Source organism: Microtus ochrogaster, unplaced genomic scaffold (genome assembly GCF_000317375.1).
Source record: "Microtus ochrogaster isolate Prairie Vole_2 unplaced genomic scaffold, MicOch1.0 UNK49, whole genome shotgun sequence".
Lineage (NCBI taxonomy): Eukaryota > Metazoa > Chordata > Mammalia > Rodentia > Cricetidae > Microtus > Microtus ochrogaster.
Window position 1 is genome coordinate 602,924 of NW_004949147.1, and position 18,427 is coordinate 621,350.

General features: G+C 45.6%; 1 protein-coding gene across 1 annotated transcript in view; it reads left to right on the top strand.

Moving 5' to 3' along the window:
* The window catches only part of Edc3 (enhancer of mRNA decapping 3), a 41,104-nt gene extending 22,944 nt beyond the window's left edge, over positions 1 to 18,160 (top strand). The window contains exons 4-7 of the mRNA XM_005369459.2: positions 2,435 to 2,770; positions 11,034 to 11,187; positions 13,742 to 13,959; positions 16,113 to 18,160. Coding sequence (XP_005369516.1) covers positions 2,435 to 2,770; positions 11,034 to 11,187; positions 13,742 to 13,959; positions 16,113 to 16,447 — 1,043 coding nt within the window. The 3' untranslated portion in view covers positions 16,448 to 18,160. The remainder of the gene's footprint in view (positions 1 to 2,434; positions 2,771 to 11,033; positions 11,188 to 13,741; positions 13,960 to 16,112) is intronic.
* The last annotated feature ends 267 nt before the right edge of the window (positions 18,161 to 18,427 follow it).

Sequence of the window (18,427 nt, forward strand, 5' to 3'; positions counted from 1 at the left end):
TTTCCATCAGCATATTAAATTCATGATGTGTATGTAATTTCCCACAATTTTTACTTAAATTTTTTTGTCATCTTCTGTATCCCAATGGATTATCCTGTTTGGACCTGGGGATGAGAGGCAGTTGGGTTGCATGCCTGTTTCCTAGTAGATAGTTGATTTAATATTTAATATTGAGTCAGTGCAGTGATCATTGAGAGCTGGACTTTCTGTCCTGTTCTCTCTTCCCTTTAACTACAAATATTACTAATGGTGTCTTTGTAGTTTCATGCCTGTTCTCCTGTTCTTAGTCCGGCTGTGTGTTCTCGTGGCCTGAGGAGAGGGCTCAGTGGGTAAGAGCACTTGCTGTGAAAACATACAGACCTGAGTTCAGATCTCCAGCACCAAATCTGAACACATCCTGTGTCTGTAACCGCAGTGCGGTGGAGGTCAGAAACAGGAGGCTCTCTGGGGCTGCCAGCCTAGCTCCAGGCTCAATGAGAGACCTCATCTCAAGGGAATAAGGTAGAGCATGATAGATCAGGTCACCTGACTCCCTCTTGTAGGGACACACACACCTTTTAAGATTTGAATCCACGCTGAATTTTCACTGTTTGTATACTTTATTTTTCCTTAGTTAGCATTGATGATATATCATGTATTCCCAGCACCTAGTTATAGCACTGAGTGTTCTCTCACTAAATGTTTGGCAAACAATTGAAAATGGAATTTAGTCTAAACCACTTCTTATTTTGTAGGGGTTTACAATCCGAGTTAATGGTGCCTCTCTGTTCTTTACCCTCATGTTTTGTTTTTTTCCCTCAGAGACCAAAGTCACATATTCCCTACTAGCACAGCTTTTCCATACTGAGGCATTAAATAAACATTGAGTTATATTTGCATAATGTATATTCTTCAGAATAATGTTAAATGGCCTTGCTAGTGTTGCTTAATTTGTCAGTTTTTTATTGACTGCTTAGAAACTGTGCTGTGAACATTTTGCTTAATGGAGATTGAAGCCCTAAAATGTTGAATAACAAATATAAGATTATACATAATTCTTACTTTTTGCTTTTGTTTTTAAAACAAGATCTCATGTAGCCTAGGCCAATGGATGACCTTGAGTTTCTGTCCTGCCTCTTCAAGTGCTTGCATTACAGGTTTGCCCCACCATTTCCAGTCTTTGTGGTGCTAGGAAATGAACCTAGGGGTTAGTGCATGCATGGCAAGTTCTCTGCCATCTGGGCTTCAACTCCATCCCCAAATTATATAACTATGTGTGTACATTGTGCATGTGTGTGTTCATGTGGTTATATGCATGTGTGCATGCCCGTACACATCCACATGTGCATGTGGGTGCCGGAGGTCAACATGGTGTTCTCTTTCATCCCTTTCCGTCTTATTTTTTGAGACAGAATTTCTCTCACTCAGCCTGGGTCTCACTGATTTGGCTCGGCTTTCTGGCTCACCCTGGAAGCTTTCAGGGATCCTTCGGTTACAGATGCATCCACTTTTGCATCCAGCTTTTACATCCGTGTTAGTGATCCAACTCAGGTCCTCATGTTTGCCCTCACATACTTTAATGACTGCCATCTCCTCATCTAGATGACATAACATCTTGATGACAAGACTAGATTAAAGATCTTCTAATTCTTGGCACATGAAAGATTATGAAAAGGGAATGCAGTTGAGCTGAAATGTGTGGGTGTCATTTATTCTCTGAATGATTGATTGGGAGAATTTTACAGGGCTTTGTCTGTGATTGCTAGAGTAGTGTTGATTGATATGCAGCAGCCGAGTAGAGTCTAAGAGGTAGGGTGGCCGGTTGCTGCAGTTTGGGTGTTTATTTTGCTGTGATCACTTGTCTTTGATAGTGCAGACATGTTTATGTATAGAAGAGATACAGTTCTGAGAAAAGAGACCATGGTAGCCAAAGACTGAAAGACATTTCAGATGATCTGGATCTGTTGTCTGGATTCTAGCCTGCTGTGATCCAGCCTGAGAATACATGAAGTCAGAAAGGACCTTGGTGGGTGCACAGAGAATAAGAGCTGAGCAGTGTCTTCCTGTGGACCATTCTTTTACTTTGGTAGCAGCAGCCATCCTGGCCTTGCCGTGGCTCTTCCACTTCTCATTTGATAAACTTGTGTTGCCTTGTTGGTGGGGCACACCTGTAATCCAAGCTGTTTGGGAGTTCAAGGCCAGTTTAGTGGACTTATTGATGACCTCATTGACAAAGAGCTTCTGTTATCACCTCTTCCCTTACAAAAGGCAGCACTGATTAAGATTTATAAGAGTATTGTTCATTTCATGTTTAGTTATTTGAATGGTTTTTCAAATTTATTGTTCCATGTGAGATTTGTGCTCTTGCTCTTTTTTTGCTACTTAATGTGCTTTAGAAATACCTTCCCCTTTATTTCCTGCACACTGATTTCCATCTTTATTTTTTTTCCCTCAGGGTCGTCTAGTAGCAGGCACCCCAATCAGGCAACCCCAAAGAAAAGTGGTTTAAAAAATGGCCAAATGAAGAATAAAGATGATGAGTGCTTTGGAGATGATATTGAGGAGATCCCAGACACAGATTTTGACTTTGAGGGGAACCTGGCCCTTTTTGACAAGGCAGCTGTGTTTGAGGAGATTGACACCTATGAGAGGAGAAGTGGCACCCGTTCCCGGGGTGTCCCAAATGAACGGCCTGCTAGGTACCGCCACGATGAAAACATCCTCGAATCAGAGCCCATTGTCTACCGTAGAATCACAGTACCACACATTGTGAGCAAGGAGTTCTGCACAGGTGAGTTCTGTTGACTCCACCATGGGCTACTCTTCCTTTTGAATTTGCTTAAAACAGAAAAACCTAATTGTTTGAAAGTCAGCATCTTGCATCAGGAATTAGTGACTTGGCGGTGGTGTGATGTTATTGTCTGTCGGGGATGATGGATAACTTAGCTCTGAGCTGTGGTGGAGGGGCCGTTTCAGTACTTGTTCCTTTATGTCCTGTATCTGGCAGACTTCATGTTAATCTTAAGTCTGGTTTCCCTGATAAGTGTTTGTTTCACCAGAAATGTAGCTCTGTTTAGTAGTTATTGGCTGATGCACAGAGGTGAAGATGGGTAAATTTCATGTGCTAAAATCGGAGTTTCAGGAAATTACATTTGTTTGTCCTACTGCCTTTACCTTCCAGTAGCCTTGGTCATTGAGAGTTTGGTTAAAATCTCACCTAAATAGTCCCTTTGTAATCATGAAAGCCACTGGATTATACTGTGTTTCTCTTACCTTAATGATTTCCTTTTAGGTTGATTTACTTTTTAATTTTATGTATGGATGTTTGCTTGCATGTATGTCTATACATGTATGCAGTGCCCTTGGGGCCCAGGAGAGGGCATTAGATTCCCTTGGAACTGGAGTTACAATAAGTTTTGAACAGCCATGTAGGTGCTGGAACTACAACTCCAGTCTTCTAGAAGAGCAGCCAGTACTCCAGCTTCTGCCTCAGCTAGTTTTAAGGGTTTTGTTTTCGACAGGGTAGCCCAGGCTGGCCTGATCTACCAACTGCCTATTCCTGCTGCAGCTCTCTGTGCTGCTGTCCTTGTGGCTATGCAGAGGTGGTTGGATTATGAAGTATGTGGTTTCCTGGAATTATTTAGACCACAGGAATTCCTAAACTTGGGAAGATCATGGTCTGACTTGTGGTTAAATGACTAAAAAGTAAGAGTTCATAATGAGAAAGAAAAACATTTCAGATCCCAAAGAAACTGAGAAAACATTCCTAAATAGACCAAAACAGAGGTAGTAATTTGTCTTAGTTAGGGTTTTGATTACTGTGAAGAAACACCATGATGATGGCAACTCTTACAAAGTAAAGCATTTAATTGGAGCTGGCTGACAGTTTCAGAGGTTTAGTTCATTATCATCTTGGTGGAAAGCATGGCAGTGTGTAGGGAGACAGGGTACTGGAGAAGGATCTGAGAGTTCTATTTAGAGCCACAGGCAGAGAATGTCCCACTGGGTCTGACTTGAGCAATTCTGAGACCTCAAAACTCACCCCCTAGTGACACACTTACTACAGCAAGCTCATACCTCCCACTGCCCAGGGCACGCCTTTAATCCCGGTACTTGGGGGGGCAGGTACATCTCCGGGTTTGAGTCCCTTTGAGCCTGTGGGCCATTTTCACTCAAACTTCCACATCATTTTTCCTATTAGATACTGTACCTCTCCAACTTTGTTTCCATACATCTTTTATTTTTAATGACAGGAATAGACAGTTCTGTCCTCTTGAAATTATTTTCCTATACTTGCCAGTAAATACACTACAAGGCACACATGTTGGCTTTTGATCAGCAACTCAGGATAGCAGCCTGTGTGTGTAGCGGTAAGTGGCAGTGTCCTAGGGCATGGAGTGAGGGTACAGCAGCCTCTTGCCACCTGGTTTTTCTTGTTTTCCTTAATCGTGGTTAGAAATAAGGCCCTTCTGTTGTTCTAGAAATAGAGCAACAGTTGTCTCACTAAGCAGTTTCTCCTCCAGATTCAAAACACAGTCCTCAAGCCAGCGTGTACTGAGCAGTACTCAAATAGTGAAGAGCCGAACGCTTTTCAGTTCCAGATGTTAACAGCTGAGTGAGGCTGTCTGTCCAGAATGTTTGGAGAAATGATCTAGTTGACATACCTTTTTGTCTTGTGAATGTGGACAAGTTAAGAGAAGACTGTAGTATAAGAAGAGAAATCTGGGGCAGGGGGCTGGAGAGATGGCTCAGCAGTTAAGAGCCCTGGCTGCTCTTCCAGAGATCTTGAGTTCAATTATAAGCAACCACATGGTGGCTCACAGCCATCTCTAGAGGGATCTGCTGCCCTCTTCTGTCATAAAGGTGTGTATGCAGATAAAACACTCACACATAAAATAAATAAATTTTAAAGAAAGAAAAAAGCTAAATCTAATTAATAGCAAGCAAACTGCAGTTTCCAAAAAGTGTGGTCTCCGAAATGGACCAGTCTGATCAATAATTTGCAGAAGTGGCCTGGAGAGCCCTCCAGTCTAGCCTTGTGTCATTCATGGTTTTAATACTGAATGCTGTCATCCTGCTTGTACCTAGAGCACTGAACGAGGAGCAACATGTTTATTACCCATTTGGTGGTAGCTTTGGCTTTAGAGTTCTAACAGCTTGCTGCTGCTGTCCTGTATGTTCATGCTAAGTGGTGCCGACAGCACACAGGCACTTATTTGGGGATTGCACATACTCCCCTTAGCCCTCTTCTTTGCCAGCAGAGAGGGAGGAGGTGTGAGCACCTGAGTGTGTGTTTCTGTGCATGAGCACGTGCTTATTATAAGAGGTCGGTTGTTCAGGAATCAACTAAATTTAGTTCCGTGTTTATGTCTAACTCAAATTTCTCTGGAAAGCCTTTTCTGGCCCTTTGGCATGGCTGATTTTTCTACAGTGACAGGTTGTAAGACAGTCTAACTTGGGCCTTAGGCCTACCCTGTAAGATAATAATGTTCAGCAGTTACCCCCGAATGGGTCAGGATATCTCTGGATCTGGACTTGCGAGCTAAGAACTCTCTGGAAACAAATGGTTTGCATGTGTGTATGTGAGTGTACCACATACAGTGAAAAAGTCCCCAGAGGATACTGGCAAGTGCCAGAGAATAGTTTTTGCTCAAATTTTATAATATTCTAAAATGCATACTTAGGACCATTGGGTCTCACAAGACACTGTGCTTAGGCTGGGAAGATTGCTCAGTCAGTAGAGTGCTTACTGTGTAAGCACGGGAATGGGAATCTAATCTGAGTTTGGTAGCACAGTACCCACATAAACACAGGATGTGGCAGGACATACATGCCTTACTCCCAGTGCTGGGGAGGTGGAGACAGGAGGATGGATTCCTGGAGCTTTCTGGGGAGCCAGTGTATCTGGGTCTTTTCTAGACCTGGTCTTAAAGAGTAAGATAGTGAATGAGGGTGACACCCATTGTTAACTTCTGGCCTCAATATGCATACCCACAAGCACACAAACACCAGGGAACTGCTTTGCTTATTGTAACCTGCTCTTAAGAATGTAATGGAAGCCAGGCGTGGTGGCACACACCCTTAATCCCAGCAATAGAGAGGCAGAGGCAAGTGTATCTCTGAGCTTGAAGTCAGCCTGGCATACAAAGCAGTTCCAGGACAGTCAGGGCTACATAGAGGAAGCCTGTCTCGAAAAAGCAAAAGCAGAAGAAAAAGGATGTAGAAAGAGCTGTGTGCAGACCAGCTTAGCAGTCAGGAGCCTGACTTAGATGCTCACTCAGCATGGGGATAGGAATGGGGAGTAAGAGATGGAAAGATCCCCGTGTGCGGGTGCTGACAGTGTGTGTGCTAGATGTTGAAAGGCGGGCGAGCTTAGGATGGGGTTGAGAGCCTGAACAGAAGCTCATGGGCAGGATTTTCTAGGCTGAGAAGAAGAGGATGTTTATTAGAAAATGAGGCTTAACTTTACAGAGAGCTGTGCATAGTTTTGTGATTTGAGTTGTCTGCCCCTCTTTTCTTCTGCATTGCTTTGTGGATGAAGCTGTAGAAAGCAAAAGGTATAGTTGCCACTCTGGAGGACAGAGAGTGAGAAAGTGGTTGTGAGTTTCATTGAGAAGGATCTTGAGTTATAAGGCCAGTAGGAAGCTAATGAGTCTGTTCCTTATCTGATGTCTGCTTATGTGAGTTTGATCTCCAGAACCCACATAATGGTAAGAACTGACTCCCACAAGATCTCTTCACCATTGCATGTGTGCACAAATAAGTAAGTACATATAATGAAATGTTTTAAAGTAAAGATTGAGAAAAACTAATGCGATGAGAGGGGAGATAAGAGTCTAAGGTATTTAGGGCTGTTGGAGTAGAGAGGCCTGACAGAGGTGGTGCGTGTGTGTGAGGGAAAGGCTGTGAGATAGATGCAGCCAGGATAAAGGCTTGTTGCCAGGATGTTTGTTGTTACATATCGCTAGGCTTCTCTTAACAATCCCTCCTGATGCGGCATTGCATTTTGTGGTAGATCTCATATAGATCTGCAGGGGCTACTTATACATTGCTAGTCTGAAGGTGCTAATTTGAAGGTGGTTTTGAACCACAGAAAGTATGCTACCTCCTCCCAGAGCCTCCATTTTGGGACTGCCACAGAATAGACTCAGTTTACAGACCTAGAGAAATCTCATGCCCATCAGTGGAGCTGTGCTCCTTGTTCATGAGACATAGAGCACAGGACCTTTCCTACTAAAGGACCACATTTGTGTGAAGATGGTGCTACATGGAGAGGCACTTTGTTGTAGGAGTCTGGTGAGACAGGAGAAAGGCTAGACCTGGATGGATGAGAGGGGAAGCTTGAACATGGTGCTTCCAGATTGGGGCATGGAGAATATGAGGACGTGTGTAGTCTATAAGGAGAGAAAGACCTGACGTGTAGATTGGAATGGGAAATGCATAAGTGGTAGTGTGAGAAAGGACAGATATTTGCAATACTGGGCCCCTGGGTCCTGAGAGACAACCCAGCCCCACGCTGTGGAAATGAGCAACGCAAGGAGGAGCCCCCTTTCCGTTCATGCAGTCTGTGCTTGTTGGTTTTCCTTGATATCTAGAGGTTGATGGGAGCCTTGTGAATGTTCTGCCTGTCACAGATTGCATAGTTATATCCCCCTTTCTTACTTCAGTACAGCTGTAAAATGCATACTAATATCCAGAGAAACCCAGAAACCAATCAACTGCCTTGATTCTCAAACAATAAAGATCCACCTTCCAACCCAAACATAATTATTAGACTTGGACCATGTTCAGACTGCCAGTGTTATTGTTCGCAGTATACACGCTATGTTCTTGCTTCATTTCCTTTGGAGCTTATTTTATTCCCCCTGACTGTTTTTGATAAGCAAGTCCAGCTTCTTGAACTTTCTTTATAATGTTTAAAAGGAATATTGTGTGATTCTCATGTGTTCCTTTTGGAGAAGCAAACAGCAGGCTCTCATAAAGTCCCTAGCGTATGACTTCAGGCAGAGGATTCTAGCCTCTCGCTCTAGGTTATAGAAATATACAGCCCATCCTGTCTGCACAGACCAGAGGAGATGGTAGGAGATTCGGTTTCCAGCTCTAGTAGTAGCTTCTAGCCAGAGTGGGGAATGCTTGTTTCCCCGATCTCCAGAATTTTATTCATATTCTTCAGGGCTATGAGACGAGAATGGGCTGAAAATGGATCAACTTGTTCCCAGAGAGATTCCTGTCTGTGTACAACACAAGAGCCAGACTTGGAAAACTTGATTTATAGGGTAGCAGACTCCATTATAAAGCCTACAGCACCAGTTCTAGTAGACAGGTGAAGGAGGCAGGCTGAGGGAAAGCTCTACTCTGCATGGCTTTGCAGGGAAGGAGGCTTTTGAAGTACATAGGTGTATGACTGTATGACTAGTCCTGACAGGTTTGGAGTACGACAGCTCAGGAAGGAGGCTTGGAAACTCAGCCTCTCAGGGCTTCACCAGAAGCTCTACAAATATGTGCCTGTCTAAAGTGGGCCATAAAAATATGGCTGTTGTAGTCGCTTTGTGATGTGTAAAGTCAGACTGCACCCTCAGCCTTAGTGCCTGGGACACCAGTGACTTAAATTTTAGAGAGGGGTAGGAAGAGAGTTGGTGCTTGAAAGGTGCTGTTGGTCATCTCTGCCCATAACAGAAATGGGTTGGTCAGGTAGAAGCCCTCAACTGATAATTTATTTTGACAAATGTTAGGCACTTTTCATCATGCTTTTCCTGTATTAAACTGTGTTGGTCTTCCTTCACTTGAGGAGATGCAGACCTGACTGCTGTAGAATTGGGCTTTCTGCTTGGTTCCTATTGCTAAAACATACAGAAGCCTCCTTTTGTCTGGTTTGGGTAATCTACACAGTCAGGACTGGATTCATGATAGAAGTAAAAGAAATTTTTCAATGGACAGTGACAGTGCACACCTTTAATCCCATTTTCAGGAGGCAGTGTCTCTGTGAGTTCAAAGCCAGTCTGGCCTACAGAGTGAGTTCTGTGACAGCCAGGACCACACAGAGAAGCTCTGTCTCAAAAAAGAAAGGAAAAAAGGAAGGAAAGAAAGAAAGAAAAAGAAATTTCTCTAGAGATGACCAGCAGGGCAGGGAAGTTTTTCTAAGCAGAATGCTGGAGCAGTGATCCACAAGAAAACTTCTGTTTTTAGACCAGATCATAAATAGCATGAGATTTGTATCTATACATTTGACCAGTTGGTGAGACCTTACCTGTCTCGACGATGGAGATGCAACAAGCTAACACCCTCCGGAAACCATGGCTACTGATTTAAAACGGTCACCTCCCTGCTTGGAGTTCACAGTCCAATGTAATTGAGGATACAGGATCTAAAATGCCAGACACAGCCAGTAGTAGGCAATCCTCTGATGACTTGCTAGAGCTTGTTTTGTAGTTGGTTTTGTCTTTTAAGCATGTGTAAGTGTTTTTGCTGCATGTATGTGTGTGCCATGTGTATACAATACACACCGAAGCCAGAAAGAGTGTCCGATGTCCTGGAACTGGAGTTTACAGATGGTTGTGAGCTGTCGTGTGGCTATTGGTCTCAGACCTGAATCTTCAGAAAGAGTAGCCAATGCTCTTAGCCTCTGAGCTGGCTCTCAAGCCTAGAGCCCCTGTTTGTTTCTTCAGACAGGACTTCTTTGGCAGTAGGTCTGATCCTCTGGGGCCAGTCCAGCTTTGGCATTTGTAATACGGCATTAAAGCAAGGGCTTCAGATCACCAGTTTTTACTTTGGTATTTCTTGTTTGCTTGGTTTCCTGCTTTCTGAAGTGTCACTGGTCTGAAGATACTGATGTATGTATGTGGGTACACCACATAAACTTTTCCAAGTATACTAGCTGCCAGGGAATTGTTAGAATTTTGTTTCTGGGGAATGAAACAAAATGTTCATTTAAGTAGCTTGACAGTTGTTTGGCTGTGGCCAGAAGGTTGGGTAGTATGTAAATAGGGGAAAAATGACATTTGAGAAAACAAGTTGCTTTCTAAATTTCCTTAAGCTAAGAGGAAGAACTAAGTGGAAGAAAGAAATAAGAGGAAGCAGAGAGCAAATGGGTAGAACTTCCTGCCAAGAAATTGATGAGAATAGCAGTGTTCAGAAAGGTCAAAGGGCATTATTGTCTGTTCCAATTCTTGGGAAAGAGGAGCAGCCTATTTATGAGGAAAACTACAGTCCAGGGTGACTTTCCCCCACTCTGGGGAAAGTGTGCTCTCTTTATTGTGATGGATTGCTGTGGCACCTGTGCACAGTGATCTGAAGCCGAGTGCCTTCAGGGAGGGCAAAGTCCTCCTTGCTTTGTGTTGATCTGCATCAGTTCCTTCTGTTGTGGTGACCCCAACCATAAAATTATTTTTGGTGCTACTTCATACTTGTAATTTTGTTACTGTTATGAAGCGTAATATATAAAAATCTGTTGTCTGATGGTCGTAGGTGACCCCTGTGAAAGGGTCATTCGAACCATGGGTTGAGAACACTGATCTAGACCAAATTGTGTATAAGTTGTCATTTACTCTTCAAGCATGCCTTCGCTTCAGGGAGGAGAATGGGTCAGGTGAGGATTGGTCTTCTTTTTTCAAACAGGCTCTCTACAAAGCCGTGACTGTCCTGGAACTCACTAGTAGACCAGGCTTGCCTCAAACTCATATCTGACTGCCTCTGCTTCTAGAATGCTGAGATTAAAGGCGTGCTTCAGCATGCCTTGCAAGGCTGAGTCTTAAAAAGTTGACATTTGGCCTAGAATACAGCTCATTTGGTAGAGTTTTTGCCTAGCACACACAAAGTTCTGGGTTCAGTTCTCAATACTGAATAAATTGGCTGTGGCTGTGCTCACTTTTAATTTCAGCATTTTGGAGGTGGAAAAGGGATTTGGAGTTCAAAGTCATCCTTAGCTACATAGTAAGTTTTAAGCCTGGGCTACATGAGAGACCCTGTCTCAGAATCTGCATAGAATGCCTACATTTTTTTTAAAGCCTGGTTTCTTGTAATAATTTTCCCTTGCTTCTTGCCTCTTTTAACCACAGACTCTGGCCTGGTGGTCCCAAGTGTCTCCTATGAGCTACATAAAAAACTGTTATCTGTGGCTGAGAAGCATGGGCTGACCCTAGAGCGGAGACTTGAGATGACTGGTGTGTGTGCCAGTCAGATGGCATTGACTCTCCTCGGAGGACCCAACAGGTAAGTGACCCTGCTGAGTGTGGGCTGATGTCCTGCCTGGTCAGCCCACAGCACCTCACATGCACGTAGGGCCTATCTCCTGTGAACCTCCCTTATGCCACATGTCTCCGTTTGCCTCTCTCCTACCCATCTCCTGGAAGTCCTTACCCTCCCTTCCTTGCAGACAGCAGCTGTCTGGGCTTTTGAGCTCCCTACTGATTGTCAGGCCTGACTTCGAAAGACCTTGCAGAGCTCTGGGCTTCGACACTCGGCCTTTTACTAGGAAGCGCATCAGTTTTGAGCACCATACCTGAAACTTCTAGAAACACCCTAAAAACATATCAGAGGAGATAGTTCCTGCCTGCCCAAGGTCATTGTTAGAAGCAGAGCATGGTCTCACTAGTGGGTATGTGCTAGACCGTGTGTTTGACACCGCACACACCAGTGACAAACACAGCACACTCTCCTCCCGCCCTCTTGTAGCCTGGGTAGTCTGGAGGACATGCACTGAGTCAGTCGCTGTGGTGACGGGAGCAGAGAGGAATGTCTAGGACGTCTCCATCTGTGCTTGGCTGCAGTGTCTCCTGGCTCTGAAGCAGTCTCAACAAAAGCAAGTTTGATCCGGGATGGATGGATTTCACTCTGGCCCCTACTTGTTTGTTGCCTTGTAGAGTTAGGAGTATTTGTTTCCCCTTGTGCTTTGCTTGGGCCTGTTCTTTGCTGTACAGGGTCTCTGATGTTCCTGTATAGGAAGAAGACTCCCCAAGGAGGAATAGCTTGTTGCATACACTATGCTCAGAGTAGCCACTCGGGTAGGTCTTGGAATGAGTTCCTTGGGGAGAAGGGTTTTGGAGCCGTCTGGAAACCGTAGCATGGGCATGCTATACATGTCCTCACCAGTGCACTCTTCTCCAGCTAGCTTTTTGTGACTAGTGTTTTTCTTAGTCCGAGCTTTCAGGAGAACCATCTGTGTCCTTTGTAGCAGTTGTCAATAGGCCTTTGAGAGCCAGACGCTGTTTCTACCTGTGTGCACTATGTGTGTCAAGTGCTGTTTTCCACAACGGAATCTTATGTGCTGCTCAGAGGTTCACACTAAAGAGAAATATTACAGCCCCATGATTTAAGAGGAGCAAACTATGGCTCAGAGCTTGAAGGACTGCCCAGGTAACACTGCTGGTGTACTGGGCGCCAGATCTCCACTGTGTAGAGATGCTAGACATCTGTCACTTTCTTCTTGGTGAAGGCTTATGATGGGTGAGGGAAAGCCCATTGGAGAAGCAGCCCCTGTGAGTCAGGTGCCAGCACCCTGCAGTTTCTGTCTGAAGGAAGAAGTTGTCTGTTTCCTCCAGAGCAGTGGTTCTCAGTCTTCCTAATGCTGCAGCCCTTCAGTACAGTTCCTCATGTTGACCATAATAAAATCATTTTCGTTGCTATTTCTATTTTTTTAAGAGTTCAAGTCTTATCACTGCTTTTTCATAGCTATAATTTTGTTGCTGTTAAGAATCGTAATGTAAATCTCTGATATATGACCCCTGTGAAGGGTTGTGTAGCCCTCAAAGGGGTCATGGCCCACGTTTTGAGAACCACTGCTCTAGAGGTAGAGATAATGGGGTAGTGACTAACTTGGTGTCTGTGGAGACGATGATACTAAGTTCTCCCAAGAGCCTTTGGGAAGGGAAGTTTGTCTTGACAATACCTATCCTCTTCCTCCCTGTGGGGGATGGGATTGGCACTGCTCCACCCCTAAGTCTTGCAGTTTCCCTCTCCTCTACCTTCTGCCTTTGATATGGGCCCCTCCAGGGCTGATCTGAGCCAGTGGCATGACAGCTTTGACTAGCAGGAAAACAAGTGGCTGCCTTCTGCAAGGCAGGTCCTTCCCTGGTGCCTAGTCTCAGTTGAGATGCCTGTGTTGGGGAGTGCTTTTCATCCATTTGCTCACACAGCCCCCTCGGAAATACTAGGAGTCATCCCCACAGCATTGCCCTCCTCAGATTATTGGCACCTGAAAGCAAACGTGGATTGGCAAATAATCAAGGATAGTAGGGGTCAAGAAAGGGAAAACAACTAGCATGAGTCAGGGTATCCCCACAGAGCTGAGAGCCTTGGTCTGAACTAAAAGAAAAGGTTGCCAGAGTCTGGAAGGTAAAGGACTGTTTGCTCAGAGGCCATAGTTTGAGCACAGGCAGGAAAGAGCCTTACAACTCCACGGAAGAATGAGGAACCTGACCTTGTCGGTCTGGGGGTGAGAGATGGAGCAATTCTGCCACGTGGAGTTTTGGATCTAACGGTTCACATGAAGACATCCTTGGGTCAGAACATAGTTCTGGCAAACAGGGTTTTATGCTACTCGTTCTGGGTGAACTCCTAGTGGGAAGAACAAGCAGTGAGGGACACACTACAGGCCTGTTAGATTTGTAGTGGACTTGGGTTTCTCTGGGACCTAGGACTTGGTCAGCAGTGGAGAGTGGGAGTGGGGTGCCCCTGAGAGCAACAGTTACCTGTTTCTGTGTTGGAGACTTAAGGGATTGGCCAGCCAGTCTGTGTCCAGAAACTGTTTCTTCACTTTGTGTTCTAGGTTGAATCCTAAGAATGTCCATCAGAGGCCCACAGTTGCCTTGCTGTGTGGGCCCCATGTGAAGGGGGCTCAGGGTATCAGTTGTGGGAGGCACCTAGCCAACCATGATGTGCAAGTCATCCTCTTCCTGCCCAACTTTGTCAAGATGCTGGAGTCTATCACCAATGAACTATCGCTCTTCAGCAAGACCCAAGGTCAACAAGTGTCTAGCCTAAGAGGTGAGCATTAGCATTGGAGAGTAGCTTTTTCTGTGTCAAGACCTAGGTTCACCAAAAAAAAAAAAAAAAAAAGTGCCCAAGAATTGGGCAAGGTTTTCTGCTTCCTTGGTAGCATGACTGTCTGGTGGTGCCATCTGGTGGTGCTAAGTAGAAAAGCATCACATGGGTGGAATTTTCTGCTTTAGTTCAGTATGGTGGTGGCCCACACGTAAAATCTCAGCACTCAGGGCATGGGGACAGGAGGTTCTTGAGTTTGAGGCCAGCCAGGACTACATAGTGAGACTCCATCTGGGGGAAATACATGTGTATGTGTGCATGCACATATACACACGCAATGCTCTGCTTCTAAGGGCTCTTTCTTTAAATCACCTAGAGGAAACAGCCTAGGCCCTACCCTTTTCCTACCACGCAAAGAGATCTGGATACCCACTAACTCATTCCATAAATATATGGGACAAGTACTTTTCCCAGTTATGGGAATAAACATGGCAATGATTTTTAAATCCATTTACCGAGCTAAATGCAGCTTTAATCCTAGATTCAGTCCACATGGCAGCCCAAAACCCTATGTAGCTCCAGTTCTAGGGTATCTAACAGTCTTCTGGCCTCCACACAAGTGGTTCATATTCATACTAAAATAATAGATCAGAGAGAGAGAGAATGAGAATATACTCTAAATGTTTTGGCCTGAGTCCCTGCCTCAGAAGTGGAACTTGACAGAGAAAGAACACCTCAGGTTAGATGTTAGTAAAGTGTTCAGGGGTTGGGACTGATGCTGCCAAGCAGGAAATTTTGTGACTCTGTAGTAAAAAGAAGGGTCCAGCCTGGAGTTTCAGGTATTGAAGGCTATGGAAGCTGAAAATAGCCAGGAAAAGGGAAGAAGGACAGAGGACTGAGTTCTTTGTTTCTGAAGTTACAGAGATGGGCAGGAGCGGTCAGGGAGGGAAAGGGAGGTGCAGTGGTCTGTGTAGCTGACAGCCAGGTGGAGGAAAGAGTTCTAAATTAATTCATGGGAAGACTGAGAATTAGATTTGGCAGTGTGGAGGCCAGGGATATTTAGAAAGCGCAGTTTTGGTGTAAGAACAGTGTCTCAGACTTAAGAGATAATAGGGTAAGAGCTGGAGCAAAGATGGTTCAAGAGGGAACGACCTTGCTGGAGGCCACATGGCAAGTCAGGAGGAGCCTAGACAAGAACCGCAGGCTTCTGTGCATACACAAAGGGTTCCATTCTTAATCTTTCAAGCCATTCATGGCCCACAGGAACTTTATAGTGGTGCGTTTTAAGGAGAGAAGCTGTGAATCTCTAATTGAGCAATGCTATTAACTATAGGCCGAGTACGAGGATGAATTACAATTCCTGATGCAGTGCCAGGTTCCAGCCAGTCCTCCTTCTAGCTGTCTAAAAAGCTTCCTACGGCAGATGCTTCAGGAGCCTGTCAGGTTGATTTCTTAGGTAATCCACGATTTGCATACATGTTGAGACTTCCTGTTCTTACACTGTTACAGAGGTCTACAGCCTGATCAAGAGCAGAGGCTTTTTTTTTTGACATTGCTATTACATTTTACTAAAGTTTGTGTGTATGTGTGCCCATGCTGTGGCATGTGTGTGGTCTAGAGGAAAACTTAGGAGTCGGTTCTCTCTTCCACCATGTGGGTCGGTCCTGAGGTGGGGGTAAACTCAGGTCATGGGGCTTGACTGCAAGCGCTTTCACCAAGCACTGAGCCATCTCACTGGCTGACAGAGAAGCCCTTTTTTTTTTAAGTGCTGGGAGAACAGAGATCATTTTCCCCTGTTACTAAGTTAGGGCTGAGTAGAGGATCCCTTTGTATAAGGAATTCCCAGAGAAGGGCAGGCTGGCTGGAGTGGGATGCACAGACCAGCCTTTTGCGTATAAACACCTACTGCCAACTAGACAGACAATGGACCAGAGAGCATCTCTGAACTAGTAGCGTCTGCAGGACTAGTCAGATAGAAAGCCCTAGCTGCAAGGCAGAGGTGGTGAGGGCCTCATGCTCTTGAGTAGGCTGGCCTTTGGAGAGGCTAATATTAGAGTTGGTGCCACCTCAAACACCAGATCTCATGGAGCCATAAACCCTGGTCCCAGCCTGCTGTCTGCTCCAGGAATGTTCAGTTGCATTCTTTCCATCTACAGATCTCCCTACTAGCCCTGTGGACCTGGTTATCAACTGCCTGGATTGCCCCGAGAACGCCTTCCTGCGGGATCAGCCCTGGTACAAGGCAGCTGTGGCCTGGGCCAACCAGAACCGGGCACCAGTGCTCAGCATAGACCCTCCGGTGCATGAAGTGGAACAGGGCATCGATGCCAAATGGTCCCTGGCACTGGGCCTGCCTCTGCCACTTGGGGAGCACGCAGGCCGAGTCTATTTGTGTGACATTGGCATTCCCCAGCAGGTCTTCCAGGAGGTTGGCATCAACTACCATTCACCCTTTGGCTGCAAGTTTGTCATTCCCCTGCACTCTGCATAAAGGGCTCTTGGCAGCTGGACCCTATATTCCCCTGCACTTCTGCCGCCAAACCCAACAACGGACGCCTTAAGGATGTGAAGCTTTGTGGACCTTATAGATTCTCTTTTGGGTTTGTTTCTTATATGAAAGAACACAAACATACTTAAAACTTGCCTGCCACCTCCCCTTAATCAGGGAAGGCTTTCGCACTGGCATGCATGTCAGGGACAGACTAAGTGGCTCCAGGCATCTTTTCTATCCTACCATGCCTCCATTTAAGTGGGGCTTTGTTTACAGACATAGGCAGCTCTAAGACTGTTTCAGGTTTATAGCCACTGGGCATGGGCTGGCACCTTGTGGGGTTGGCCAGGGCCTATTGAAGCCTCACCCACCTCATTTCAGAAGGCTTTTTCCTTTCCATGTGTCCTCTGGCCCTGCAGCCAGCCAGCTCACCCTTACTCTAATCATGTAGATTAGGCTGCTATCAGGCAGCTATCCAGAAGGCAGACCTGTGATCTCCTAGGTCCTGAGAGTGCTGTCTCTGCCTTCCCCCAGTGCCACCCAAGTTTTTTTAGAAGCTTTGGACCCTCCTGAAATGTTCCAGTTTTATGTTGGAACTTTTCCTGGGGAGTGTATCGGGATGATGACTGTGATGAGATTCTAGGCTGGCTGCTTTGCTGTCATCTTTAACAGAGGGTTTGTGCCTGTCAGGCTACAGTGCCCACACCTCCTAGTTGGGAGCCAGATGTTCAGGATGCAGCTTTTCAGTACTGGGGAAACCCTGGGGAGTTTGGTGCTGAGCCAGAGGAGGCTCCTTGGTGCTTCTGTTCTAGGCCGTCATCACTTCCTACCTCCTCCTTACCCATAAATAGTATTCCTTGATTCCCCCCTTCCGCCTGCCTCTGGAAATGCCCCCCCCCCATGCCATGGCTTCACTTTTATGTCTGAGCTTTAATCCTTTATAGTTGCCCTCCCGTATGTGCAGACTTGGGATTAGAGCTCTTTCTCAAACATGGCCAAAAATGAGCCCAGTTCTGGATGACCTTGCTGATGGGGCTCAGCCATGGAACATCACATTGCTCAGATCCTAGGGCATTATCCTCGGGATCTTCCTGGATTTGGGCCCTACAGGCTAGTAGGATAGGACCATGCCTGGAGCCTTAGCAGGGACCTTTACAAAGGACTTGTATTTTGAAGCTCTCCCCCTCCATGGTTCTTTCTGTTGTGCCCATCACTGGGGGCATAGGCAGACATGCAGATGGGCTTACTACCCTGATAGATTTCAGGCTATCTCTTTTTTTGTAGGAACTTGGCCCCAACAGATGAGAATAGCCTTTCCTTTCCATCTTTTCTCTCAAGTTATTTCCAGCGGCAGGAAAGGACTGGGAGCCTCAGCTGCACACTTCAAGAAAGACTTTGTAACTTTCAAGCTAGGCCTCTTCTCTGAATGCAGGGTTACAGTTGGGACAGCAGGCAGCCACTACAGGTTACTAGACACATACAAAGTATGTGAAGATGGCTAGCATCAGGTAGTTATGGTGACCCTGCAGGTGGTTAAGACTTTGAGACGCCTCTCTTTTCCCTCCTGCCCTTGGCCTGAACCCCCAACTCTTTTTGGAAGTCCCTGCCCAGTGGCTGGTTTCAGACAAGTGGTCATTATCTATCAGTAACTCATGCAGCTCTTGGGAAACCCAAAGCCAGCACTACAATAAAGTGAGTTCTGTGCTGTCTCAACTGCTTTGTAGAGTGTGAAGTGCTGCTTCCTCAAATCTTAGGAGCCTACCCTGATCACCGTGATTGCTGGGCATGTACAGCAGGCTAGCTACAGTGTGCTACGTCTACCCTTGGGACTGAAAGATGCAAGAGCCTTCTAGGTCTGGCAAGTCTGCCGCCTCATTGCCATTCTGCTGCCAAAAGTGCTCTACTTAAAACCCTAGAGCAGTGGCTCTCAACCTTTCAAATGTTAACCCTTTAATATGGGGTTCCTCATATCGATGAGCC